This window comes from Trichomonas vaginalis, chromosome II (assembly GCF_026262505.1).
Source record: "Trichomonas vaginalis G3 chromosome II, whole genome shotgun sequence".
NCBI classification, from domain to species: domain Eukaryota; phylum Parabasalia; order Trichomonadida; family Trichomonadidae; genus Trichomonas; species Trichomonas vaginalis.
Window position 1 is genome coordinate 6,281,173 of NC_067204.1, and position 27,683 is coordinate 6,308,855.

General features: G+C 35.6%; 10 protein-coding genes and 1 pseudogene across 11 annotated transcripts, besides 2 other annotated features; 5 read left to right on the forward strand and 6 right to left on the reverse strand.

Moving 5' to 3' along the window:
- Positions 1-8,349: part of a mobile genetic element that runs on past the window's edge.
- On the reverse strand, positions 23-601 carry TVAGG3_0496190 (uncharacterized protein; the record flags this gene model as incomplete). The annotated part of the gene is made up of 1 exon (XM_051236396.1): positions 23-601. One exon carries the CDS (start codon positions 599-601, stop codon positions 23-25), a length of 579 nt encoding a protein of 192 aa, XP_051094220.1.
- TVAGG3_0496200 (uncharacterized protein) lies at positions 874-1,260 on the forward strand (the record flags this gene model as incomplete). Its single annotated transcript, XM_051236397.1, has 1 exon — positions 874-1,260. The coding sequence occupies one exon, from the start codon at positions 874-876 to the stop codon at positions 1,258-1,260; it is 387 nt and encodes a 128-aa protein (XP_051094221.1).
- On the forward strand, positions 1,477-1,872 carry TVAGG3_0496210 (uncharacterized protein; the record flags this gene model as incomplete). The annotated part of the gene is made up of 1 exon (XM_051236398.1): positions 1,477-1,872. One exon carries the CDS (start codon positions 1,477-1,479, stop codon positions 1,870-1,872), a length of 396 nt encoding a protein of 131 aa, XP_051094222.1.
- Positions 5,865-6,017, reverse strand: TVAGG3_0496220 (uncharacterized protein; the record flags this gene model as incomplete). The annotated part of the gene is made up of 1 exon (XM_001312898.1): positions 5,865-6,017. The coding sequence occupies one exon, from the start codon at positions 6,015-6,017 to the stop codon at positions 5,865-5,867; it is 153 nt and encodes a 50-aa protein (XP_001312899.1).
- A 270-nt stretch (positions 8,350-8,619) lies between the features above and the next one.
- On the forward strand, positions 8,620-9,467 carry TVAGG3_0496230 (annotated as a pseudogene). The gene has a single exon. A coding segment is annotated over exon 1 (848 nt).
- A 3,036-nt stretch (positions 9,468-12,503) lies between these two features.
- Positions 12,504-13,420, forward strand: TVAGG3_0496240 (RING finger protein 141-related family; the record flags this gene model as incomplete). Its single annotated transcript, XM_001312899.1, has 1 exon — positions 12,520-13,371. One exon carries the CDS (start codon positions 12,520-12,522, stop codon positions 13,369-13,371), a length of 852 nt encoding a protein of 283 aa, XP_001312900.1.
- A 415-nt stretch (positions 13,421-13,835) lies between these two features.
- TVAGG3_0496250 (protein disulfide isomerase family) lies at positions 13,836-15,434 on the forward strand (the record flags this gene model as incomplete). The annotated part of the gene is made up of 1 exon (XM_001312900.1): positions 13,836-15,434. One exon carries the CDS (start codon positions 13,836-13,838, stop codon positions 15,432-15,434), a length of 1,599 nt encoding a protein of 532 aa, XP_001312901.1.
- A 16-nt stretch (positions 15,435-15,450) lies between these two features.
- Positions 15,451-15,572: a mobile genetic element.
- Positions 15,573-16,173: 601 nt separating this feature from the next.
- Positions 16,174-17,479, reverse strand: TVAGG3_0496270 (putrescine biosynthetic process from ornithine; the record flags this gene model as incomplete). The annotated part of the gene is made up of 1 exon (XM_051236399.1): positions 16,249-17,439. The coding sequence occupies one exon, from the start codon at positions 17,437-17,439 to the stop codon at positions 16,249-16,251; it is 1,191 nt and encodes a 396-aa protein (XP_051094223.1).
- Positions 17,480-17,876: 397 nt separating this feature from the next.
- On the reverse strand, positions 17,877-18,401 carry TVAGG3_0496280 (glutenin, high molecular weight subunit PW212-related protein family; the record flags this gene model as incomplete). The annotated part of the gene is made up of 1 exon (XM_001294786.2): positions 17,877-18,401. One exon carries the CDS (start codon positions 18,399-18,401, stop codon positions 17,877-17,879), a length of 525 nt encoding a protein of 174 aa, XP_001294787.2.
- Positions 18,402-18,410: 9 nt separating this feature from the next.
- TVAGG3_0496290 (glutenin, high molecular weight subunit PW212-related protein family) lies at positions 18,411-19,676 on the reverse strand (the record flags this gene model as incomplete). The annotated part of the gene is made up of 1 exon (XM_001294787.1): positions 18,411-19,676. The coding sequence occupies one exon, from the start codon at positions 19,674-19,676 to the stop codon at positions 18,411-18,413; it is 1,266 nt and encodes a 421-aa protein (XP_001294788.1).
- A 4,133-nt stretch (positions 19,677-23,809) lies between these two features.
- On the reverse strand, positions 23,810-25,188 carry TVAGG3_0496300 (endonuclease protein; the record flags this gene model as incomplete). Its single annotated transcript, XM_001299557.2, has 1 exon — positions 23,810-25,167. A coding segment is annotated over one exon (1,358 nt), but the record flags the coding sequence as incomplete, so codon positions are not given.
- Between the last annotated feature and the right edge of the window lie 2,495 nt (positions 25,189-27,683).

Sequence of the window (27,683 nt, forward strand, 5' to 3'; positions counted from 1 at the left end):
TAACTCGTAATTGTTTATTTTTTTACTTGTATGGGCAAGCTGCAAGAATGAAGTCGACTATCTCAGTCTTTGTCTTGACCAGTTGGACTGCTCTTGCGAGTACGTCTGTTTTGCGGTCTCCAGCTGGTGTCTGACCTTCGTAATTGCGCATGTTCTTGAGAGCTCCAACTGTAAATGGTTGTAGGATGAAGAGTCTCTCAGACTGCTTGAGGTAGTCTTCACGGTCACGAACCGAATCTGTGGTACGAGTCGAATCGGTCGATTTGAGGGAAGAGACTGAAAGCCTGTCTTCTTCCATTGGGGTAGTAGCATACTCTTTGCGTAAGCGGTTCAGACCTTCCTCGAACTCTTGGTCTCTCTTGGATTGAGATTGGAATTGTGGGGCAGGGTTTTGCATAAACATCCAAGGGTTGGGGAAGTAAGGCATAGGCTGAGGAGGAGGGTAGTTCGGGAAGCCTTGTGGTAGGTAGTAACCTTGAGGTGGAAATTGGTAGTAATTTGGTGGAGGGACTTGCTGGAACTGAGGTTGCTGAGGTGCAGGGGCTGGTGCTTTAGGTTCCTCTGGTTTGGGAATGGGCTCGGTTGGTGGTACGTCGGACATCTGTTTGTGGCTTAACCGTCGGAAGGAAAAACCTTTCCTGTCGGAAGGAAAAACCTTTCCTGTTGGAAGAAAAAACCTTTCCTGTCGGAAGGAAAAAATTTTCCTGTCGGAAGGAAAAACTTTTTCTGAAGTTCGACCAAAAGTTCTCAATTTTCGAAAATTTGAATGGTTTACGGACGGACAACTGGAAGAGTCCTTCCTGTCGTCGGGAAAATTTTTTCCAGTTGTCGGGAAAATTTTTTCCAGTTGTCGGGAAAATATTTTCCTGTCGGATGGAAGGACTCGGAATACCAGAAGGATTTGACGAGGCAATTTACCTTATAGAGATAAATGAAGTTGTTAAGCAGTACTTGCGCAGGGTAATGAAGCCCAAGGTCAAGTTCACCACTATTTCTGGAAGGTCTACACTTCAGCTCGAGACTTCGACTGGAATTCCAATTCAAATACCAGACGGGACAGCCTACGACATAAAGGACGCCAAAAGAGAAGCTCTTGTTAAGTTCCTAAACAAACGTCCTTGGATAAAAATACCAAACAAGGAGAACCCCCTACCCCATATGAAATTGGCAATTCAGTCTCTCCTTCACTTCTCGGGTCAGCCGTTCTACATAACCTGTGAAGGCGACATCCAACCAGTTCAGTCAACCTTAACGTTTTGAGTAAAAACATTTTTTTTCATTTTTTGAATGAAGCAAGTTAAATTCGTCCCACACCAATCTCAATGGACCGATGAAGAGTTTCAAGCCATGGTTGAAGGCGTTGAGAACGACATAGACGGCGAACTTGAAGGAGCTCAAACCACAATTGCAACCAAAATTGCACAAGTCAAGGAACAGATAGCTCCACTTAAAGCTACCAAAGCTACTCTTGACCTCATGGATAGTTACCGTTTAGATGTCAAGAGTGGAATAAGACAATTAAAATTAAAACTTCTAAACTACGAAGCTATACTCCAAAAGTTAGCAGAAATGAGAAGACTTTACCAGAGCTACTTACATGTAAGGGACTTACCTTCAAGCAGTCCGACCAAAGATGAATTTGTTGACATTGTCCCAATTTTGTCCGAAAGTCAGCTCAGATGTTTTGAACTGCTCCCAACATATCCAGAATATGAACGTTTGCCTGAACTCTTCCGCAATCTCAAAAAACGTTTTTTGGTTCTCATGTTCGAAACTTTTATCGGAAGAGACAACAAACGTTCAGAAGAAGAACAAGATATTATTTTAAACTTGTTGTATGACTTAACCGTCATAACAAGCTTTTTGAAGTAAAACCGTCATTCTCAAACCACTTCATTTTTTCGATGTCCGAACAAGCACCGAAGCCGAACACAATGGCAGATGTCCTTTCAATGTTGCCAGACAAGCGCCCAGTTCAAATTCAAATTATGCATTTGAAAGCTCATCTGACAAACACCGTTAAGACTCTCCAAAGTAGTCTTATGGAAGAGATGAAGGGACTTAAAGGTGAGTTCCTCATGAACCAAGCTTCCAATGAGAAAGTCCTGAACGATTTAGCGGAAACCTTGCGCAATTACGAGAGAGAAAACCGAGACCTTGCCAGACTCATATACCGTTTCTTCGAAGAGATAGACGCCATCTGGAAGGTACTCGGAAAGGACAGAACCTCCAACACCGTAATTCGTGAGTACCAAATTGAAGAAGGAATTTTCGAGGAAGAAGAGAAACACGAAGAAGAAGAGAAACACGAAGAAGAAGAGAAACACGAAGAAGAAGAGGAAGAAGAAGAGAAACACGAAGAAAAGGAAGTTTGGGCAACCCTTGTTGCCGATGACAGTTATGAAATTTCCCAACCCTACCCATACAAAATCCGCAACAAGGAGACAGGCAAGGTTCTTACCCCAGTCCTCAACAACTTGGGACACTTGAACCTTAACCTTCGGAATCGCGGTTCAATCTCCATGGGCAAGCTTGTCGCAATTCAATGGGTTCCAAATCCAGCAAGAAGACGAAGGTCAGACACATTGACGGTGACAAGCTCAACAACCGTAAGGAGAACCTCGAGTGGTTCTAAGAGTAAAAAAATTTTATTTTAGGGGGAAACCCCGAGTAAATTTAGGTGTTTATTTAGTTAAGTAGCTTAAATTAATGAGAATTTGGACAAGTAGTTCCTGACCCTGAATTGGACTCTTTCGTCATCCCAGTTGCTAGGAGGTCGTCCCAGAGGAGTTGGTAGAATTGCCAATCCAAGGACGATTTGTCCTCCCAGGCATTGAGGATGTACTGCTCGTAGAGTTTCATGACCTCTGCCTTGCACCAGACACCCTCTCCCTTGGAACGTAAGGCTTCTTCGAAGTGCTCGAATGCGATTGGCTGCGTGACCATCTGAAATGACACTTTTTGTCCGTTTGGTCAATGTTTGTGTCTCGTGTCATAGTCGACGAAAATACAAACAAACAGGTTATATATGAGTTTGAGACCAAGAATGGTGTAACTCGACCTGTCCGATTCAAATTCGAATAAAAATTTTTTATTTCATGCAATGTTTTATTTCACCATCTTCTTTAACACCCCAGTACTTCCTTTTCGATATTACATGAACTTCGGTGAAAATTTTGTCCAATTTGAATTGACCCATCTTTTCACCGACCATGCCCATTTCAATGAGTTTGTTATAGCCTTCTTCGTTCGTCATGAGTGCGTCAATGTTCTCATAGTAAACCTTCACTTTGGATTTGACTTCGGAGAAGAATTTGTTGTAGTTGTCAAGGACTGCCTTTGCGAACTGAGGGTAAGACCAATGTTCGACAATAGGTTTTAATGTGGTTACTAAGCCACTTTGACCTTGAGTGAATTCGTACTTCAAAACAAAAGGAGAAAACCTTTCAACAAAGTTGTCGACCTTCTCATAATGTTTACTCTTCATCTCTTGAGGTTTCTTAATGGAATATCCCCATGTCGAATTCATAAGCAATTTGAGTGTCATTGCAAGTTTGGGGTTTGAAGCTTTCCTAATATCATACAGTTGTTGTATGACTTTTCCAACTGTATAGTTCCTTCCTGGGAACTCACCATCTTCGTTTGGAATTCCAGTCGGATATATTGGACAAACCTCATGTATGCAGCGTTAAGGTCGACATAGTATATCTTTTCATCTGAGTCGAACTTGTCGCAACCAATGGTCCAGTTTGTGGAAATTCAAGTGAGTCTCTTATCTTCTGAGAAACTTCTCCTGTTATCTCATAAACATCGTCGAAGCAACCTGTTTCATATAAAACCTTCTGACCTAACTCAGATGCTCTCCAATACAATTTGACGTCAATTGGATGTCTCAATGGAAGTTTGTTTATAGCATCTTGAAGTTCTTGCAACCTCATTGGAAGTTCTTCTGGTTCAGGTTGGTATCCGAACAATCCAACTCCTTTTGGAACTGTGTACTTCTTTTGTACTAGAACTTTGTCTGGAACAACTTTTGGTCTTGCTAACAGTGAAAAGTTTGTTTCGTCTTTTGGTACAAAACTTTCTGTCAGCTTGTCATCTGGAATCGGTTCCAACAAACCTTTCTCGAAAAGAATGTTAACAGCTCTGACAATGTTGCACTTGCCTTTTCCGAACAATGGGTTTGTAAGACTTTCGTTCAACATGAAGTGGTTGTGGACAATTACAATCTTCAACCATGGTAAGTCTTTGTCAACAACATAGTCGTCATGTGAAGAACCTTTCTCAGTCGGAATGTTGACTCGGATATTGACATTTGCCAACGGTGCAATTTTTGCCAATTGACCTCTGAGAATGTACCTTGTCTTCACACATGACTCAAGATACTTCATTTTCTCATCTGTAACAAGACCAGAGTTCCTGAGACATGTAAGAATGCAAGGTTCATTGACAATTGTTTCAATTGAATTGTAAATTCCATACCTTGTCAAGTCAATGTCAGACTTATTTATGAACGGAAAGTATCCAGCATGTTGTCTGACTGCTTGAGGGTTAGGTTGGTACCATTCGAACTTGACACTTGCAATTCCTTCAATCGCATTCAAAATATCTGAGTCGGAGTCAACCATTTGTTCTCTCTTTGTAGTCTTGAAAGCGTCAAGAAGTTGTGCGGCTGTTGTGACATTGCCATGTGCATAGTAAATATGACCATAAATCTGTTACGGTTAGTCTGAGATTGTATCCTTTCTTATTTCCGTCTTGAATTGCAGCAAGTACACCCATGAAGCCTTCTTTGTTCTTTCCTTCGTCAAAGTTTACTGTAAAGGTTCGACCAGATGTAATTTGACTTCTAACTTCACGATACTTCTCATATGCATATCTTGTTCTTTCCATGGGAGCATGTGTCTTCACCTTTTCCTTTTTTCCTTCTCAAAGGATGCAATTGTTCGTCATGTTTCCAGTAGAATCTGGCAAAGCCGTCGTGTCCTTCAACTTGAGGCTCAGAAACATCGAAAGGCATGTCCATAAGACGTTCTTCTTCTAACCTCTCTAGTCTGTTTGGATAATTGCGCGCGGTGTTTCTAAGTCCATTTCGTAGCGAAGACCAGACAGTTTGTCATAGACTTTTATGGGTCTTCCCTTCCTATATTTAAACTTCTTCGAAACTTTCCAACCATATCTTTCTAACTCTGCTTTTATTCTAGCAGACTTTCTATCCATTCTATATGGGGGCATTTTTATAAAAATAAAAAAATATTTTTTTCTTTACTTTACATAACCACCTGCTGCCATAAGTCTTTGACGCCAACCCATACCAGCTAATGAAGGTTGACTTGGTTTAGTTTGAAACTAACTTTGGTTTTGGTTTATCTTCAGTTTTTGGCTTCTTCTTCTATGGTTTTTCGTCACTTTTCGGTTCCTCTGACTTTACCTCACTTGCTTGAACAGTTGTGTCGTCAACATCTTCATAAATATCATATGCCATTTGTTTTTGTTTTCCTTTCAACTTTTTGTGTTTGTTGTAAAGTTTAGAATATTTCGACTCTAAGTCAATGAGATGTTCTATAATGAACTGTTGGTCAGTGAAGTAAACTTTTCCATCTGTTGTCTCGAAAGCTCCTTCAGACTTCAATATTTTATTTGTGAGAGTCTGTTTCTTTTTTGAGATACTAGCCGTTCCATTTCTATGAAAAGTGACTTTATAGTTAGGGTTTGTATTTCCAGACCTGGCACTTTCTATTATTGAATTTTTCTCTTCATCTGTAAGTTCTTTGACAGGTTTTGACAATGGTTCTGAACTTTTTGTTTGTGGTGTCAAATCTACCGTTTCAACTTCTTCGGTCATTTCATCTCAGTAAAAAATTTTAGTTTGGTTTGTTTTCAACTGGTTGTTGTTTTTTAAGTCGGTCTAAAACTTCCTGAGGTATAGGAAGAACTTGACAAACACGTGGTTGTGTAACTGCTGGAAGTCGACAAATCCATCTTGAACCCATTTGTCTCAATGCTGTATTGTTCATTTCATCTCAGTAAAAAATTTACATTCCCCAGTTTGAGGCGGTTGCGGTTGGTTATTGTTTACCCACTGTTGTGCATGGTTATATCCTCTGTTAAAGAATCTTTCACCTTGGTCCATATAGTGTCCTGCTTGGTTATAGTAGTCATTTGCTTTGTTATATAGTAGTTTCCTGCTTGTCTTCCTACATTGTCCATCCATCCTTGAACTTTTCCTCTTGTTTCAGGATTTGGAATAAGATTTGCTGCATCTCGTGCTACTCCCAACCTTTCTGTACAGTTTGTATAATAGGTTGTGCTTTCTCTTTCAGTATACCTAATGTACTCAAAATCTTCCTTCCAATTCCAAACACCTCTGGCTATTGTTCCCACTGCGGGCAAAAATCTGGATGCAACTCCTGCTAATGCGCCAAATAAACCCATTTCTTATGGTTAAAAAATGACGAATCCAAACAAGGACCCCTATGTTTCTAAGCGACAAAGAAAGCACTCATGATAAAAATCTTTAGTTCAACACCAAATGCTTGGTTTATGGATATCTTGGAAAACATTCCGAGGTATAGAGAAGATGGACCACCATACTGGCTAATATTTGTCGGTCAAAACACAAGATACTGTGAAGCCATACCATTACAGTCCAAAAATATTTTAGATGTGAAAACTTTGACAATATTCGTTGACAAATACCATCCAACAAAACTGACATCTGACTGTGAAAGTTCTTTCAAATCAGACGATATTAAAAACTATCTGCGTTCAAAAAATGTAAACCAATATTTCATTGTCGACCAAAACCATTCTGCTCTTGGTGTCATTGACAGTTGTATAAAAATCTTAAGAGACTTAAACCAACCACAAGGTGGTGAGGTAGTGAAATGTCATATGACGACAAATATAGACACTTCTCCATGGCAAAGATGAGACAAGTTTTAAATATTTACAATAACCGTAAACAAAAAGGTTTGGGAAACCACTCCCCCGAAGAAATGAAAAACAACCCCGACTTAGAGAAAGACTATATATTTAATAGTTTAGTCAAAAGAGACAAACAAGAAAGAATGCCAGGCTTCAAACTTAAGAAAGGTGACAAAGTAAAAATAGAAATACCTAAACGCGACCCATATGAAAATACTATTGACTATGACAACAATGGGAACTCGACAGGTACTCACATTCGTGTTCGTAAAAATAGAAGAAAGTATACAAGAGAATATTATGAAGTTTTAGGCAAACATGGCAAAATGTACAGACTGCAAGCAGAAGATAAAACGACTATTGTCAGACCTCGTTTCAAACTTGTCAAAGTTCAAGGTGGTATACTTTCAAAGACAGTTCCTAACAAATATAAGACAACTCCTGACGAATATGCTAAAGAAGTTGAAAATGACGACTAAGCATTTCTATACCATGCGTAAACTGTCATGTAAGGTGGCATGTAGTCTTTACTCTGCCCCGTTGTTTGCGTATACCCTGTAACGCGATGTGTATGGTTTCCTCCTCCCTCAGTGTTACTCCAGTAACAATCTATAGCAAACTTAACGTTGTCTTTAACATCATATCCTTTACCTTTTATCATTCCTGACCAATCCCAATATCTATGCTTATGCCAACCTGCTTGAGATGTACTTAAATCTATGTAGTGACTATGCGCAGGTAAGTTTTCACCTGAAATCGTTTTACTTCCACCTGTTTCCTTTGAAGAGTTTGCACAATACAAAAACCTGTCGACTATTTGAGTCCAAGTTCCAAAACCCAGAACTGTTTCTGGTCTGGTAGAGTTCATTGACGTATAAATAGAACCTATAGGATATGTGTTTGAAGTATTTCTGTCTTTAATGTTTGAAGCTCTGTTTTGTCTGCTTTCTTATATAACTTTTCTTCAAGTTCATTTACGTCAGAAATGTTATGTCTATGATATTTTTGTGGGTATGTTCCTTCTGTCCATGTGAAAATATACTCTTTTGTTGCATCTACATATCCTTTTATCCATTTCGAGTCTGCTTTTGTATTCCTTAACTCTGTAACACCTTTCTCAAGCTCTTTCAACTGTTGTCCATCTTCCATTAAACCTCTGGTATGACTTGAAACCGTTTGTGCCAACATATCTACAGTTTCTTTGTCGGCTTTAAGGTCTAAACACCCTGAAACCCACCCTGTATTGGCTTTACCTTCTAAAATCTTTGTTGTCCGTTCATGGTACCATTCAACCATTTTTTTAATTTCTTCATCTTTTTCATCCACATATTCCTTATCTGCCTTCTTCACTAACGCACTAGCCATACGTGCTAACTCATCGTCAACATACTCTTTGTCAGCTTTGTTGTCAATATCTGCTTTCAAAAGAAGTTCATCTATAGGTTTCTCGTTTAAAGTTCTTTTTGTTGGATTTATACAAACAGTATGGTTCTTGTTGTCTTGAAACAGAAACTCATCTGTCATTGGGTTTAATGTCAGTTTTAAGTTTCCTTCTTTCAATGACTCAGATATCTTAGAATAGTTTGAAAAGTTTGTTGTGTTCTTATTTAGAGCTTGCAAAATGAGTTGTCGGTTGTGTTGTATTTCTCTCATAGACGCTGTTTCATTTGACATTTTTATTCTAGATAAAATATGCTTCCAATAGAAAAAGAAAATTCAAGAGTTGCTACAACTAAACCATTAGATGAACTTTTTACTAATGTCGGTCAAAAGTTTGAGACAGAGACCGTAAAGCATGAAGGCTATCGTTTTGACTACCCATTAAGATGGCTAAGAGACCCATCTGTCACAAAAGCTATTGGCTTTCGTAGAATGAAGTTTGTGTCTGTAGAAGATAAAAGTTTTCCATTTATTGTAAGGTTTCATATAGATTATATATCTGAAGGGAAACGAAAAATGTGGGAAGAAATTGAGCTAATACAAGTTGACCTTTCATCTTCTCTACAGACTGCGTTAAAAAATATAGAAGATAAAATAAATTCATGTTATGCAAAATATGCTGATGAATATGCAAATACCGAGAGCACACTTTATGTGAGAATTGTATATGACAAACAAAATTCACAAGTGTCATTTCAAATCTACGAAGACAATCCAAAGAAAGACGAACAAATATATACAGAATTCACTGCAATGTCATGGTATTATTTGCAAAGAATGTTAAATCAGAAAGTCGAACTTCCTTTAGCAAATATTTACAGTCGATATGCAAGAGATGAACCATATTTATTAAAGATGTTTTCGACCCAGCTGCTATTATTGTTCATGCTTCATTTTCTGGCGCCCAAAACTCTTTCTTATGCTTGGCAAATGACTTTTACGAAAAACCTACAAAGTTATACGAACCACCAAGTGGAAGTATTTCAGACTTTCAAGTATGGTTTACTACAGATGGAAGAAAAAGAATAATTCCATTATACCATGCGTTTTACTTAGAACTTAGTTTCATATACAACTACTATCGAACGGTAAAAATATAATTTTTTAATACGGTTGAGGTGTTGGATTTGGTTGCCAACTAGACTGTGGTGCAGGTTCAGGCTGTTGTATAACAGGAGCTTGTTCTTCTGGTTCAGGGTCTTTAGGTATAATACCAACAAACTGACCTACCCTTTACCAATATTTTTGACACCGTTCCAAATTCCTCTTCCTACGGTTTTTATTCCATTCCATATACCTCTTCCAACATTTCGAAAGAAGTTTCCTATCTTACTGAGAAACCCATTTTACTATATGTAAAAATCTAATGTCCGCCTAGTCTCTTACGTTTCCTGTTGAGTTCCATAGCATTCTTTAACTGGAGCTCATACATTCTGTTTCTCCTCTGGTAGAAAAACATATTCTGGGTCAACTCCTGTGTTCGCGTCATCTGCATAAAGTTGTTTATATCCCACTTCAGGGTTTGTATAAAACTCTTTCCATCTCATATTTGCATACCATGGTGGCAAACCTAACGCAGCGTCATTTGACATGGCAGTTTGCATTTGTACATCTGTTGGCACTTGACCATAGTTTGCCATTGCAGTTTGTATTCTAACTTCATTTGGAATATTCTCTGGTTTGGTTGTCCAGGTTGCTGTGCATTCGCTAAGTTCTGTGCGTCCATTTAATATTAGATAAAAATATCTCTTACGAGTACATATACTGAACATTTGCAGGCATTGGTTCATCTTCATATTCTCTGTACTTTTCTGCCACGTCAAATAAATAAATGACACAATGGAAAAAACCTAAAACAAGTAGTCCTATTTCAAACCACATTTACTTACTAATAAAATTTCTTTGTTATGACACTTTCTCCAGTTTATAGGACCTCTCTCATATTCTATCTTATCGTATCTAAACTCATAGTCATGTATGTCCTCTAACCATCTCATGACACTTTCCAAACCACTTTTATCGGATGTAAAGTAAAAGCATGGATGGTTTATGTAAAACGTCTAAAGTTTCTAAAGAGTCTCTCAAAGTCCAGTCTACTTGGTATTGAAAATCCCATGTGTTAAAGAACGGCGGGTCTACTATAAAGAAAACATTTTCCTTGTCTTTATATTTTTCATACAAATCTGTCCAATGACATCTCACAAACTCTATACCCTCAATATATTTTTCTATGTCCTCTTTGAAAACATTTGTATAGTTAAGATATAAAACTTTTGACATAAGTGTTTCAATGTCATGAACTCTTATAGCACCACTATATAATAGTCTAGCAGATATACTATCCCAGTCAATATACTCTGCCTTTTTCAAAACCTCTCTGACAGTATTTTTCTTATCTAATGGTATACGTTCCATCTTACCTATAGGTATCTTTTCTTTTAACTCACTCAATATTTTGTTTGTGTCTGGTATATGTTTGAGACGGTCCATATAGTTGTCGAAGTCATTGCATATAATCTTTGAGTCTGGGAATATTGTATGGCACAAATGGGATATATAGAAACTTCCACCGAACAAGTCTACAAATGTTAGACCATTCGGTAGTTTCTTAAGTTCTCTCAATAGAATATCTTTACATCTACTCTTATTTCCAAAGAAGGGTAACGGTGGTTTTGTAAAATTCATTTTATATATATATAATAAAAATGTTTTTACCTGAAAAGTGACAGAAAAGTGACAAAACATGAAAACATATATATTTTGTGAAAAGCTCCTGGAAGACCCGTATATAAGAACTTCATTTATACTAAACATCTTCGGGGCTAGAGGGCACGAAGTGCCTGGAAGCCCCACTACCTTTTTTTTTTTTTTTTTTTTTTTTTTTTTTTTTTTTTTTTTTTTTTTTTTTTTTTTACAAATCTCATATAAATTATTTACAAGGATATCTGCGATACCTTCATTTTCAAGTTTCTCAGTCGTATATTTCATAAGGTATTTTAAAAGAATAATAGCATTTTCTTTTTCAATGTCGTCATGTGGATTAACAATGATGTCAAGTAAAATCATGATATTTTCGTCGCTTGATAATTTATTTTTAGGATTAAATGCTGTAAATGTATTGCTCGCTCCATGTGATAATATATAAATTGTAATATCTCGTATTTGTGGCTGTTGTATCCATATTTCTTTTTCTTTTAGAAATTGCCATAATAATTCAGCTTGAGCAGATCCAAAACACGCGGATGTATACTGTCTCCACTCATCATTGACAATATTAATGATCCTTTGCAAATTTTCCAAGATAATTTCAGGTCGATGGTGAAAGTTTAGCAATATATGAAGGAAGAGATTTGAAACTCTTGCTCTTATTCAGGAAAATTGATAAAAGCGATTGTGCTCATCCTGATCGTATGGTTTTGGCATTGATCAAATGAATGGAATTTGGAAAAATTAATTTTTTATTTTTCCAGAAAAAAATTTCAGGGACTACTGTATTTTTTGAGAGACTCAGAAAAATTGAGAGACAAATTGTGATTTATCGTTTTCCCCACAAATATTTTGCCACCCCTCAGATTGATATTTTTCGATTCTCACCAATATACACATCTTTTTCTATGATGCTTTAGCGTCCTAAATAAACGTTTATATCATAATTTAAAAAAGAAAATTCATAAATTGAAAGTTTTACTTTCTTATTTCAAAATGTGAGTAAGCTTATGAATTTATCGTTCCCCATTACGTAATGGTGACTAAGATTTTGCTTGAATTTTCAGTCTTCAGAATTAATTTTGTAAATATTAATATAAATTCTTTCTTTAGTTTGTCAATCGGTAACAAACATATGAATTAACATCAGAATAGTTTTTCTTAAAATAAACTTATTGATCACATTTTTGATTCCATCTGCAATTGGCTCAAGCATACATAGTTAAATAGCATCAAATTTTGAACATTGCATGGATTTTTATGAGTCTCAAAAGGCAGTAAAGTCTGATCTTTGATTGTTTTGATTTCTTCAACAATTTCAATAGTTTTTTTTTGTCTTGAGTAATAATACACATATGAGAACTCGTGGATGGGTTGGAACATATTTTGTTGAACTTTTTAAAATTGCAAAAGTGTCAAAAAATTTTGGAAACAATTCCATAAAAAATGTTTGAGAGAGAGACGGATGCCGTTTGTTTTAAGATTTCTCTCTTGTATTCAGTTTTAATAGCTATTATTGGATGCTATATTATCATAGAAGGATACACTGGAATAGCTTGTATTCTAATCATAATCTTGTATCAGCGAAGAGTTGAAAAGCTTAAAAGGAAAATAGCCGAAACAGCAAAAGGAATTATAAAGTATCCTTCTCTCTTTGATATGTTAGATTCATTTATGATCCTTGAATTTGCTTCTCTAGTTTGGGGTTGGTTTTTACTTATTTATTATACATATATCCATTTTAACACCTTTTCTTTTCTTGACGGTCTTAGAGCTTCATTATTATTTTCATTCTTATGTTTCTTCATGTTAGTCATGATTCAACAGATATATATTTCATTTTTGTTCACAGCTAGCATTGGGAACGGTTTCTTTTTATTTTCGATTTTGCCTAGATTTGTTTCAGCGACAAGAACAGTTTGTACAACTTTCTTTTGGATTGTAGCACTTAACCATTTCGAGTTTTATTCGCCGCTTTTGCTTGAAATCGCTTATATTATCTTTAAAGGCTGTTTCTTTATATATTGGATCTACGAAGCAACAGCTCTTCTCACGTCAAAAGATTTTCCAGAAGAATTCAAAACAAATGAATGCACACAACCTTTCCAATGCCCTGTTTGTTTGGAAAACGTCAAATTCTATATAACCTTACCATGCTCCCACAGTTTCTGTTTGACATGCTTCCTTAGATGGGGTGCACAAGTCTTGAATTGCCCGATGTGCAGACATAAGTTCACTTCATGGATTCACCAAGTTGACTTTACGCCATATAACTGGCTTCCTTTTGTTATTTTCTAAAATTGATTGTTTTTTTATATTTATTATTATCATTTTGTTTAATCATGAATAAATCTCTTATTTATACATAAACAACTATCGAAAAATCATTGGTCTATGAAAGATATAGTTTAAGACCGATAAATTGGGAACTCTTACGATCAAATTCTTTATGAAATAAAATCTTATATATATAGTCGTATAGCTTGATAGAAAATATTTGTTCACACAAGGAATGGGTATGTTTTATCATCTCAAAACGTTTGTTCGATGACATACCAAATCAAATATAACAAAATTCTATGATAATGGGTTCGTTTCATACAAAATTGCACAGACATATATATGTCTTGTAGAAAAATAGCCATCAAATTTCAATAGTTAAGTTAGATCTCTATTCTATGATCCAAAACAGAGCAAAATAAAAAAATTCGCTGTGAAACAAAAAATTCTCGATTGTCATGTCACTTTTGATTTTGACAAAAATGATATTTCTGTTTTCTATCTTAAGCTTATCTGTTTTTGTTCCATTATCAAAGACATATTCAGCTTCGATTCAAACATTATCACTTGATGAGGTCAAATCAAACTCACAACTTACACATTTGACTCATTTCGCATTATTTATCAACGAGAAGAGCAAACAGCGCAAGAATTTAACTCAAAAAGTTGATCAAGCATCTATCCTTCATGATAATGTAGTTTTCAGCTATCTTACTGAAAAATCAATTGAAAATTACACAAAAGAACTTGAATATTCTCCCCATTTATTCTTGGTCGTTAAGGAAGGAAATGTAGAGAATGTTTTCCCAATCAATGATGAAGAAGAGAGCATTTTCCCAATGTTTGATTTCTTTTCAGAAACTAAGCATCATTTGTTCACAGAAGAGACAGAACTTCTTGAATATCTTGGAAAAGCCCCATTTTCCATCATTACAACACAAGAAAACTTTGAGCGAGCTCAGCAAATTCAAAAGGATGTTGCTGCACAAATGGGCTACGTAGAATTGCTTCTTACAACTCAGCAGATCTTAGCTACAGTTGCTGAGAACCAAACAGCCATTTTTGGCCTTTACAGAAGAGAAGATGGTTTTATTGTAAATATAATCGACGACATTGAAGAAATTTACCAAGCAACATATCCAGTTTACAGAATGTTACGAAAGGATGACCTCGAAACCGAGGCCCAGCCAATTTTCGCCATAGCTCCAGGCGAATTAACCGAAATTGTCCAAGAACTCCTTATAGAACTTGGCGCATCATTCCCAGAGATCGTTGTTGGCTACGCCACACAAGAAATCATGACCACCCTCTCAAAAACAGCTCCAATTCTCGATACAAAGATTAAAATCGCATTTACCAACCCAAGAGAGCTTTACTACTACAACATTTCGGGATTATACCCAACAGAACTCCTCGAAAATGACTTCAATGCCGATGAATTCTACAGAATTACGAAAGATCTCTTCGAAAGAGCTGTTAACGGCGAAATTGTTCCAGAATACCAGAGCGAAGATATTCCAGAATACGATGAAGTATTCCAGAAAGTTGTAGGAAAGAATTATCTCGATTTTATTTCAAATACAACTTCCGAATCTTTGATTTTGTACATGAAACCAACATGCCCGCACTGCAGAGCCATCATGCCAGTTATTACAGAGTTGGCAACAGCTTTACATGATGCAAAAGCCAACATCAGAGTTGGATACATCGACATTTCGAGAAATGGCTGCTCTGAAGGATTTCCAAGCATGAGAGGTGTTCCAACATTATATTTGTTCAAGGATGGCGGCAAGAACAAGACACAACTCTACTGCCAGAGAACAAAGGACGAATACATCAGAAATCTCAAGATCATTTCCGACCAAAAGATCGATATTGAGACAGTAATGCCTGATTCAACAGAGTTGGCCAACCATCTCTTGACAATCATCATGTCCCTCGATGAAGAAAACCCTGTTCCTGACGAAGAGAAAGAAGCTTTCCAGAACTACTTGGAGAGAGAATCAAACTTGCTGCAATCAATGTCTAACTCAACAGAAACAAATGAAACTCAACAAAATGATGAGAAACAAGAATTATAAAAAAGTAATTTTTTTAGGCTGCACTTACGCCCATCTGACTTTAATTCAAATTTTTAACAACTGACGTGAAGCGCTTCATTGAAATTTAACCTTAAACATCTGAATTGAATGCCCTGTCATAGGGGTGTAAGTGCACCCTTAATTAATTAATCAACTCTTTTTAATGAAGATATCACTATCTATTCCTCATAAAACTATTACATCCTTTCTTTTTTGTCTGTTTATAGCATTCAAAGTGATTGATTATTCACCCATTACTTGCTAATTTGAATTAAAGTTCCTCGCATATTACCTATAAATTTTGATAACAAAATATTAGGAGACTTTGGGCCTCTCTATCTTGCCATCAGAAGACTTTAAGAGAAAACAGTATATAGCAATATGCACTCACATAGATTGGTTCGTATTGCGAATATAGTTTTATTGAATGAATGCAATTATCTATCCTTGTACAAAGTAATTTTTGAGCCCACAATACTTGTTCATGTGGAACTTAAAGAGTATTTTTCTTCTTGAACAAATGCTTACACGATGAAGTATATATATAGAAAATGACAATTTCTCATTCAAATAGATAAGAAATTGATATTTGATATTTCTTCTTTTTCATTCATATTGATCAAAAATTATCTTAGTGTTCATGAAATTAGAGTAAGTTTTGCAATAATCACAAAACAAAATTAAATAAAATATTCAATTTTTAAATATTTTGAGAAAAGAATAGAAAAAGAAAGTAAAATTGTATACAAGTAGAGAATTTAAATGAACTAATTATAGATTCAATTGAATCCATTTCTATATTTATGTTGGAAATTTACTCTTCATCTTCTTCGTTGATGTGGAAGACTTTGTGGTGTGGGAATCCGTTGAAGAATGATGTTGGAGAGTAAGTGTAAGCGCCGAACTTCTCGATTGTAAGGTAATCACCAACTTCGAGTCTTGGCCATAAGAGTTCTTCGTAGACGAGGTCAGCGGAGTCGCATGTTTGTCCCCAAAGTGTTGTCTTGACTCTTTCGCCGTCAGCAGCTCCTTCTGTTCTGATTAAGAAGTGTGGCTCAGCGTGGTCGTAGTTGAGAGCGTTGAAAGCGCCGTAGATACCTTCTGCCATGAAGACAGACTGTTCTTCACCATCTTCGTGGTGGTCCTTGACGGAGATGACTGGAATAACAAGATCCATGAAATCAGAAGCAATGAAGCGGCCTGGCTCAGCGAGGAACTCGATCTCATCACCATCGAATAGTTCGTCGATAGCTGTATTGATAGCTTCAGCGATTTCGGCAAATGTGTATTTGGCTTTGACTGATGGTGGAAGGAAGCCGCCGCCGATATCAACGAATGAAACGTTAAGGCCGATCTGTTCAGCCTTAGCCTTCAATTCGGCTACGTATTCAAGAGCGACGCGGAAAGTTGTGATATCATCGCAAAGTGAGCCAACGTGGAATGAGAAGCCGATGAAGTTAGCGCCTAACTCTGATGCGAGCTGCATGAGTTTCGGAACATCCTTTGGATCAGCGCCGAACTTGTTGGAGAGCTGAATCTTGGCGTGTGTGAAACGTGGCTTGATACGAAGGAAGACTTCAGCTTCTGGGTAGTAGCGTAAGATCTTACGAAGCTCTTCTTCAGAGTCGTAAACTAAACGAGTAACTCCGTGCTCCTTAGCGTATTTGATTGATGCGATGCTCTTGATTGGGTGAGCGAAGACAATACGGTTTGCATCAACGCCTAATGCAAGAATTCTCTGGACTTCATCTTGGGAAGCGCAATCGTAGCCAACACCACGGTCAGCAAGGAATTTGAGAAGCTCTGGCTCATCGCAGCACTTCATAGCGTAGTGGATGTGAACTCTGTTTAAGTTTTCTTCCCATAAGGCAAGGCAATGACGAACGCGATTGAAATCAGCGACCCAAAATGACTGATCATTGTCGATCTGGTCCATGCACTTCTGAATAACTTCATTCTCATTCTTGATGATGGTGAAGTTGTCGTGTGGTGCGACGTGATGCATTTTTGTGTTAAAGGTCTGACTATTTTTCTAAGAGTTTTTCTGGATATCAAAAATCTTCGCAAAATTTCTTGATAAATATGATATAATGTCATGTGTGCGTAAGAATTTCCAATTTGGCTCTAAAAAAGACGATGAAAAGACGATGCATGTAAAGTTGTAAACTTTGATTGGATTTTTTCAATAGCTTTTTCACGATAGGAACATCGTTTTTATACAATTCAATCCTGTGAGATTTCGGAAAATTAGAGCAAAGCTGATGGTTGAGATTTGAATTGTATAGAAGGCTATCATTTGATGGTTATTACTATATAGATTTGATCAAATATCTTCAATTAATTTATTAATTTCAATCTCAAAATATTGATAATTTGTTAAAAAAACTAACTCAAATAAAAATAATATAACTTATATTTATAAATATATAAAATCATAAAAAATTAATGTTTTCTATTTCGGGATCTTGTGTTTCTTGTTTCATTGAATCCCGTGTTTTGCTGCTGGTTAGGCATTCCAAACTGATTCTGTTGCTGCTGATTTGGTACACCAAATTGGTTCTGCTGTGGAATTAGTTGCTGTTGATTTAGCATTCCAAATTGGTTTGACATTTCAAGCTGGTTTTGTTGCGGAATCTGCTGTTGTTGATTTGGCATTCCAAATTGGTTTGGCATTCCAAATTGGTTCTGTTGCAGAATCTGTTGCTGCTGGTTTTGCATTCCAAATTGGTTTGGAATTGCATATTGTTGTTGAATTGGAGTTCCATATTGATATGTTGATTGCGCAGGATATTGCGTTGGATTTTGGACTTGCATTGCAAGTTGTGACATATTATTCATCATCATAAATTGTCTCTGCATATCAGGAGGGAGCTGGCTTAATTGTTGAATTATAGAGTAAAACGGGTTAAATCCTTGCTGCTGTTCAGGAGACATTTTCATTCCTTGTTGTTGTTGCTGAGGAGGCATTTGAATTCCTTATTGTTGCTGCTGAGGAGGCATTTGCATTCCTTGTTGTTGTTGCTGAGGAGGCATTTGAATTCCTTGTTGTTGCTGCTGAGGAGGAGGCATTTGCATTCCTTGTTGTTGCTGCTGAGGAGGCATTTGCATTCCTTGTTGTTGTTGCTGAGGAGGCATTTGCATTCCTTGTTGTTGTTGCTGAGGAGGCATTTGAATTCCTTGTTGTTGCTGCTGAGGAGGAGGCATTTGAATTCCTTGTTGTTGTTGCTGAGGAGGCATTTGAATTCCTTGTTGTTGCTGCTGAGGAGGAGGCATTTGCATTCCTTGTTGTTGCTGCTGAGGAGGCATTTGCATTCCTTGTTGTTGCTGCTGAGGAGGCATTTGCATTCCTTGTTGTTGCTGCTGAGGAGGCATTTGCATTCCTTGTTGTTGCTGCTGAGGAGGCATTTGCATTCCTTGTTGTTGCTGCTGAGGTGGCATTTGCATTCCTTGTTGTTGCTGCTGAGGTGGCATTTGCATTCCTTGTTGCTGTTGCTGAGGAATCATTTGAATTCCTTGTTGTTGTTGCTGAGGAATCATTTGCATTCCTTGTTGTTGCTGCTGAGGAGGAGGCATTTGCATTCCTTGTTGTTGCTGCTGAGGAGGCATTTGCATTCCTTGTTGTTGTTGCTGAGGAATCATTTGCATTCCTTGTTGTTGTTGCTGAGGAGGCATTTGTATTCCTTGCATTCCTTGTTGCTGCTGGTTTGATTGAACAAAATACTGATTTGCAGTTTGTATATTAGCAGGTGCTGGTGGAATTGATTCCATATTTATCATTCGTGTCATCTTTTGTTCTTTGACTTTTTGGTCAATAGCTTTTATATCATTACGGTGAGAGTTAATTTCATCTTTGAACTTGTTCAATCCTTCTTCAGTAGTTTGAGTTTCGCTGACAACCTCAACAGGTGTGCTTTCTTGTGATTTTTCTTCATATTCGACCACTCCTGAAACAACTCTTTCTTTCTTTCTGCCTGATTTTTCATTCGGAATGCTCTTTGGTTGATCATTGATTTCCAATGAAATTTGTTCTCTCTTCTTTCTCTTTGGTAACTTTGCATCTGCTGCAAGAGTAATTTCTTTCACTTTTGATGTATTAAATGAAGCAACAGCAGTATCAACAATACTTGTTATCAAATCAGATACTGTTTGTCTTAGTTCTTGACCTGCATTGGCAAATGTTTCCTCAATTGACTTGAAATTCGAGCCACCTGCTTCTTCATAAATTCTCTTGAACCCTTTCATTCCTTGTTTAGCATTCCAATGAGTGTAGATGAAGCAAACATCAATTTTCTCTTCTGCAATTCTTCTGATTAATCTTTCGACTTTCGGACCTTCAGTGCGGTCAATTTCTTTATCTTCATCATCTCTATCCGGTTAGAATTAAATTTCTCTCCATGACCTCCAGCATCAGTAATCATAATCATAATCTTCTTTGCTTGGGGTTTCCAATGGAATTTGAACATTCCTTCGAAAGCTTGAACCCAATCTTCTGGACCATCTCCTGCGCCTCCATTTGTTTCGACTTTGTCGAATTCAACTGGGTTTATGCTTCCACCATGTTCCTTGAAATCAAATGGTGTTGCAACATTGTAGTCAACTGTTCCATGACCTGCTTCTTATGCCTATATAATTGTTCGGCCATGGCTGCATCTCTGAAGAAATTGGCAGAATATCTAACATTTAGATCGCTATATTTCTTCTTAGTGTATTCCATTAGTTTCTTGAAGATGCTCTTTGCACCTGTAATCATTGATCTTTCGTTTGCTTTTTCTTCGAATTCGTGAACCTTACCTCTTTCATTGTTCATTGATTTTGTTCCATCAACAACAAAACAAATATCAATATCTTGTCCACTTGAGAATGTATTGTATTGAACTTTAGATTTGTCAACATCTTTGATATTGAAATCGAACTTTTTTGCCTTCCATGTTGTTGCTCTCTTATAGTCATGAAGATTTCTTTCACGGCGTTCAACAGACAACAGCCAAACTGCGATGTTTCGGACAAATCTAAGGGTTCCTTCTTCATGAAGTTCGTTGAAGAATCGAGTGAAAGAACCATCGAGTATTATATCTCCAGCATCACTATTTAGTGGTGCCATGTAATACAAATTTGCATAGTTTCCACCTCTAGAGATAATGAATGGCTGGAATGGAGATATATCTGCATCTCCTGGGGCACATGAAATTGTTGTTCCTTCGTAAAGAGTCTTAACATTGAATCCGTATAGAGGGCGCTCACTTCCAGGAACTTTGATCATTGATCTTTTATCAAATAGTTGTGCATCATCACTGTCAATATCGCCAAATCTCAGCATGTTTTTACCAGGTTCATCCACACTAAATCTAAATTGTGGTTTCTTTCCATCAAGTTCTACTTTCTCTAAGAACTTGTTTAATTCGAATGTCAATGGATTGTTATCTCCAGCGATAAGGAGTGCGCCACCATTCTTGTTAAACTCAATTAGACAATCTATGAATTGGTCAATTAAATATGATGTTCCATCATTATTTAATTCATTTGGTTTCTTGTTTTCGCCACGACCACAGATAACCCAAGCTTGAGAATATTCTCCTGACATCAAGGCTTCGATTGAATCCTTGTAGTTCTGAACAATTGTGCACTTCATTCCCAGATCAGAAACAGCTTTGATAATGCCTTTAGGACCTTCAAGTGTTTTCTTTGAGATATATTCACTCTCTCCTTTTGTATTAGATGGCATCATGCAGTAATCCCAGAACTGGCAAATGAGAATTGTCTGCGCCCAGATCTTTCCTTTACCAAGATCTTTGATTTCATCTTGGTTTGCCAATTTCGATCTAATAGGAGCTGTATATTTCTTTGATGGAGCTGTATAAGATGAACCACCCTGAGTGGCTGTAGTTGCTGCTGTTGTTGTTGATGATGATGATGATGCCTGTGAACCTTCAGTTGTTGATCCATCCACATCTTCTGTTTCGATAATTCTGGTGGAAGCAGCTTCTTGGTTATAATAGGCTGAATAAGTTTCTTGTAATCTAATGATTTCATCGAGCTTCTTATAAATATCGGTATAGACATAGTTTCTATTGTTATCTTGAATTATATCTGTAAGTTTGTTGAAATCTTCTTCGAGAACTTTATCATCTATAAATGGAATGGTCTTTTCAGGGGAGAAGATACCTCTGAAAGCTTTCATAATTGCAATAGGAATAACAATTGGATTCATTGACCAGAAAGAGTACTTGAATCCAATAGCAATTTTGCTATGATCTAAGCCAATTCCAATTGAATAGACTGGTGTCTTTCTGCTTTCTAGCTGAGTTATAATTGTGCCAAGCGCTTTAAGTTCTTGTGAATTTAACATACAGTCAGTAAAGCAGAGACAAAGGGATTGCTTTGATTGCTGCTTAGCTCTGATATCATCAACACATGCAAGAGTTGAAATGATATCGGAGTTCATTGATGGTGAAGTGCAAATATTAACAATTGCACTCCAAACTGGGGAGCTTTCAACGAAAAGATCCGTATTAGAAACCTCATGACATATTTCGATTGTTTCGTTTCCTCTACTAATGAGAATTGTAACTGTATCAAAATCAACAATTCTAAGTGAGTTTAATGTGCAAATGATTGTCTGCAATGATTGATTGCAAGCATGTTCATTGAAACAGCTAATACTTGCGTCAATAACAACGAAAAGAGATTGAGAAAGAACGAAACCTGCGTTCTTTTCCAAATAAATCCTTTGTTCCTGTCCTTGCGTAACTAAGAATTGGATATAACCTTTGATGGATATGTTGCTTCCCTTAGTACTCTGAGAGAATTGAGTTGGCTTATTTGGTTCAAATGAATTCAAAATCTGGTTCTGAACTTTCTTTATTTGGCTCAATCCATCAAATGAAATTTCTTTTTGTTTCTTGCATCTGGTGATGAACTGAGTATCTTCAATTTGAGGGATATCAAAGATTTCATCTGGACTAAATTCAAGAGCTTCGTTGTATCTTGAACTGTATTTCTTCGAAGAAACATCAATATCTTTGAATTCAAAGTTTGCTTCATCACAAATTGTACATGTCTTGAAATCTGTAGTATGGTGGTGCGAAACTTTGTTATCGATCAATAATCCTTTGTTGATGATATCTGCTAAATCACCTGAACTTTTGAATGCTTTTTCAAGTCCTTTGATATAGCTTGCAAACATCATTGCATTCTTCTCATTGATCAATTTGAGAGAATTATCGATGTAATTCTTCATTGTTTCAAAATCTTCATCTTTTAAGACGGATAGAACAAGAAAATTAATTTTGATTCGCCTGTCTTTTAGAAGGTCTTGATATCCTTGAGTATCATGAAGATTGTAGAGAAGTCCATCAGTGATAACAAAAACTGTTGAAACATCATGGTTCTTAATCTTGGAAATTGCATCTCCAACATTTGAAATCTTTCTGAACACACTGAATGCATCAAGTGCAACTTGGATGTGCTCTCTCTTAAGGAGTTGTTTACTTGATTTCACAAAGAATTGGAATCTTGTATCACAGAAAACATAGAGATTTGTTGGGATATGGAGATTTTCAAATGCAATAGCCATCGAAACAAACATTGTGAAAACAGAATTCCTATGATTTGCTTCATTGATTGTACTGCTTGAATCTAACAAGATAGCAACTTCTTTGTTTCCAAGAGAGATCCCTGAGTTAATGAATTTGCGCATGATTGCAGATGCAAGAGGAAGAGCACATTTGATAATGCATTCTACTTTTGAAATATCCAGGTTTTGTCCGACTGTTTGAGATGTAGAATCTTCTCCTAACTCGTTTTCTGTCAGTCTTAGTTTAATCTCATTTGATGAAAATTTCATTGATTCAATTATATTCTTTTGGATATCATCTGTTGTAATATCAACCATAATTTTGGAAACAACTTTTCCAGTGTGAGAATCTTTTGTTTCAGAAAATTTTGTAGGTTTTTCTATGAAGACTTCTTTTTCTTCTTGAATCTTAGGTTTATCCGTTGTTTCAAGTTTTTCATCCTTCTTTTCAACATCCCATTTTGTATATACATTTGGTGGAATAGCAGTTGGAATAATGAAATAAGAGTTCGCGTTATTTTCGTTATTATACATAGAATTCTTAAGTTTTTGGAAGTATTCCATATACAATTTAGCAAGCTTTATTAACGGATTATTATGCATAGCTGATATAGATGTGCACCAATCATTTACATATACCAATTCATTAAAAAGTCGATCAGCATCATCTTTCTTTTCTTTTTCGAGTCCTTTTTCAATTATTTCACTTAAGAAAAATGGAAGATTTTGAGACAATATCATTGCGCTCTGAATCATTTCTATAAAAGACCCAATAGTTTTCATTCCAGGCCGTTTAACATCTTTAATCTCTCTTTCAATCAAAGAATTAAATTCAGAGTTGTTTTTAACAGGAGCACCTTTGTATTTGGTAATGATAGAGTCAACAACATTAGTCTTTTCATCATCAACCGATATAATCAATGATTTCGATTTGATGAAGTCTAAAACCTTTTTCATCAATATGTTTAATGGTGAATATTTGAAAACATTTTGCAATAGATATTGGTAGTCTTTTTCAGTTTTATCCTGTTTCGAGTATACAGGACTGTCTTTTAATATTTCACTCATTACACGAATGAATGAATTTCGTCTCTCAGGTGTGAATCCATTTACGATTCTTTGGAGATCCCTCTTAAATAGCTCATCGGTTGTGTTTAGTATTTCATTAATGGGATTCAAAGGTATATCTATTTGGCAGGATTTCCTGGTTTCAAAGATTAATTTAATATCGACATCAGTCCTGAGATGACCTTTTTGTTTGTTAAGAGCTTCCAAACGATGGTAAAATATGTCAACTATGTAATTCAATATATTTTTGGCTGCCAATGATTCATCGTAAGGCAACCTAATAAATTCCAAAATACTTTTCGTCATATATATCATATGATATATATTCTTTTGATGATTTGAGAAAAGTTGCTTTATTGCTTCTTTGTCATCAGTAAATGGGAACCAGCAATTTTGCCATTTCTTTTGAGCCTTATCTTTGCCTGTGGTTCTGATATCACTCTGACATAACCTACCACATACAATTTGATGGTCTTCTTTGAGGTCATTTTTATGAACTACATAGTATTTACCATTTCGATCAATAACAAAGTAAGAAAAGTTAAGAACATTTTTTTGGTATTGAATTTGATGATTCTCGTTGTAATGAATAGTCGTGTATTGATTTGGTTCATTGAGAGAATACACATTGTAACTGAATGGAGTAACAACATGATATGAGTCCTCTTCTTTCATCTTTGTATGATTATCAATTTCCAAAAATTTTTGTGAATCAAAAATGTAATACTTTCCGTTACAAATGGGAGCAGGAGATCTTTGAGGAACATCAAAATCAAAATTAATTTTAGGATTCGAGCCATTAATAGCAGTTTTTGTGAACCTAATATAACACGGGATTACAGTGATTTGTTTTTCAAAGATTAATTCAGCAAATTTAATTTTGATAAATAGCTTTTCAACTTTATCTTCACGATTATTGAAGCAAATAGCAAAAGGAATTTGATGAGCAATTTTATTTTTACCATCAGATTTAATTGAATGAATGTTTGTTTTAGTTCCAACTTTATCTCCGGCAAGCTTAAGATTAATGTTATCAGTACTTGTTGTAATTTCAACTTTTATTGAGTCATCTTCATTTGGAAGATATGTCATCAAGCTAAATGCGTAGTTGCAGAGTAAATCACCTGCCCAGATTTCAGTTGAATCATCAAATAACCCTTTGGAAATGTTCCATGTTTTGAAAATTATTGGTCTCTCAATAATTTCTGATCTGAATGGTATAGGAATTGGATTCATATTCGAAATATGAACGTAGACAATCATATCTGCGGAATCAACTTCCTTAAAGTAGAATATGGATTCACAAGTTTGTTCATTATATTCATATGTTGGTTTACATTTCTGTTTAGAAGAAGTTCCTTGCTGGAAAGTGAGAGTGTGAGGAATATTGTTTGTATTTCCATCTTCGACAGTAACTGAAATCTTTTCATTCTTAAATGTAACAGATTTAAAGAAGGAAGTAAATCCATCATTAATAAATTTGTTATCACCGGATTTTATGTAAATTGGAATATTACCCAAGGCAAATTTGATTTTGATTGGAATCTGCAAATTCATTACATTCAAAGTTGCTGTTAAAGTTGCATTTGAAACTGGTTTCGCTTTTATAATCAGTGAGTCATTATCATATTTAATCTGTATATCATCTGAATCTGCCAAGAAAATTTCTTCTTTAGGAATTTGTCCAACAATTGGAATTCTAATTGCGAATGGAGTTATAGCATATTGCGGAACATCAACAATTTCTACATCAATAGTTTTGAATGAACATGTTACGTCATCACCCTGAACTACCAAAATTGGGGTTATGAGCTGTTCAATTTTCAATTTGTTAAATTGAATTTGTAATTTCTTGATTTCTAATTTAACATGATCGAAATCGCAAGTATATATATTTTTAATTTGTTTTGAACTTAATTCTTCGATACAATTATTGTATTGATCTATATTCCGTGAAGAATTCTGTGAATCTTCCAAAACTCTTTTAATAAAATTATATTGCTCATATGTTGCTTTCATCTCGTAATCTTCTTTATATTTGAGAATTGGCCTTCCGTAATTTATGATCCTTTTATCAAATTCATTAAGTCCCACCTTAGAATATGTTATTAATTCATCTAAGAATTCAGTCTCTGTCTTATTTCCAAAACATACTTCCAAGCTATCTGTTTCAAAAATAAGTTTGTTTGGACTCTTAATTTTGTTGAATTTGATTGCTTTATCTAATACATCTTTAATTTCACAAGCTTGCGCCATTTGAACATCCTTTTCATAGTAAATTGTATATCGTTTAACAATGCATTCATTGATTTCAAATTCAGATTCATTTCTATCTGGATTTAGCCTAAATATCATAAAAGAATTTTGGCAGCTCTTTTTAAGTATTCTTTCATCTCCTTCTATTAGTTTATCTTCGATTTCAAAATAATCGTATTCCGTGTGCATCTTCTTGACGTAAAGGATTGTTATTTTTTCAGCATTTGTGTAAATTGGAGGATTCTCTAACAATTTAAGAAAATTTTGGACACTGAATGGTAACTTTGGGTTCTGAGTATCATTAAGCAATGGAATGTTTATGATCAACGCTTTAACATATTGAGAATATTCTTTCCATGCAATTAATTTTTCTTCATCAATCTTATCTCTATTGAAGGCATCAACAAAATCTTTCTTGTCTTTACTTATTGCATTTGACATAGCAGTATAAAGATTCAATGAATGCATTCGTTTAATTTTTGCATCTTCTTCATAAAGTTCTAATTTGAACTTTTCAATTTCTTCGTTTAAGGCATTGTTGTATTCTTTAACAAACGACCCTAATGGATTCCAAACGAAATCATGGATAATTTGGCTTTGTGGATTGGATGCTACTGTATTAAATTCTTTAATTGCCTTGATAATTCTTTCGAATAAATCTAAATCGAAATCTTTAAATACAAACTTAAAGTAATCGGTAAGGAATTTAACCTCAATTTCATTTGCAGATGCAAACTCTGATATTGCTGTCATACATCCATAAATCACGATTGATTGGTAATTAAAAACCATTTTGGAACCTGGGCTTGCAGTTAATGCAAGAATAAATTCATACAATTTTTTAGTGTAACTAATTGATGATTTCATTAAATCTTTGAAATGCCTTTGAAGATATGAAAGAGTCTCTATATCATTTCCTTGCTGTTCTAAATAGGCTTTTAAAGCATAAGGATTTAAGGATAAACCAACATATTTTTTGATTGCAATTCCAAAATCCTTTCTTATTTGTTCAATGAATATGTTCATTTGATCAATTTGTTGAATACATCCAGAGATAATATCAATACAATCAAACAAACTAGAAAAAGTATTTTGAGGATTTCTTTTATAATAATCTTCAACCTTCATTAAATAATCAAACAAAAACTGAGATGGGCTCTTATACCAATCATTGATAATTTCTCGAAGAAGTCGATGAATGTCATTGGTGATCTTGCTGCTGATTATTAAAAGATTGCTATTTGAGAACAATCTGATAATAATCAATCCAATTATCATGTGAAATGAATCTGTTTCATTTTGTGGGAGGCAAAGATTCATCAATTGTTTCATATCTGGGTTCTTTTGTAAGA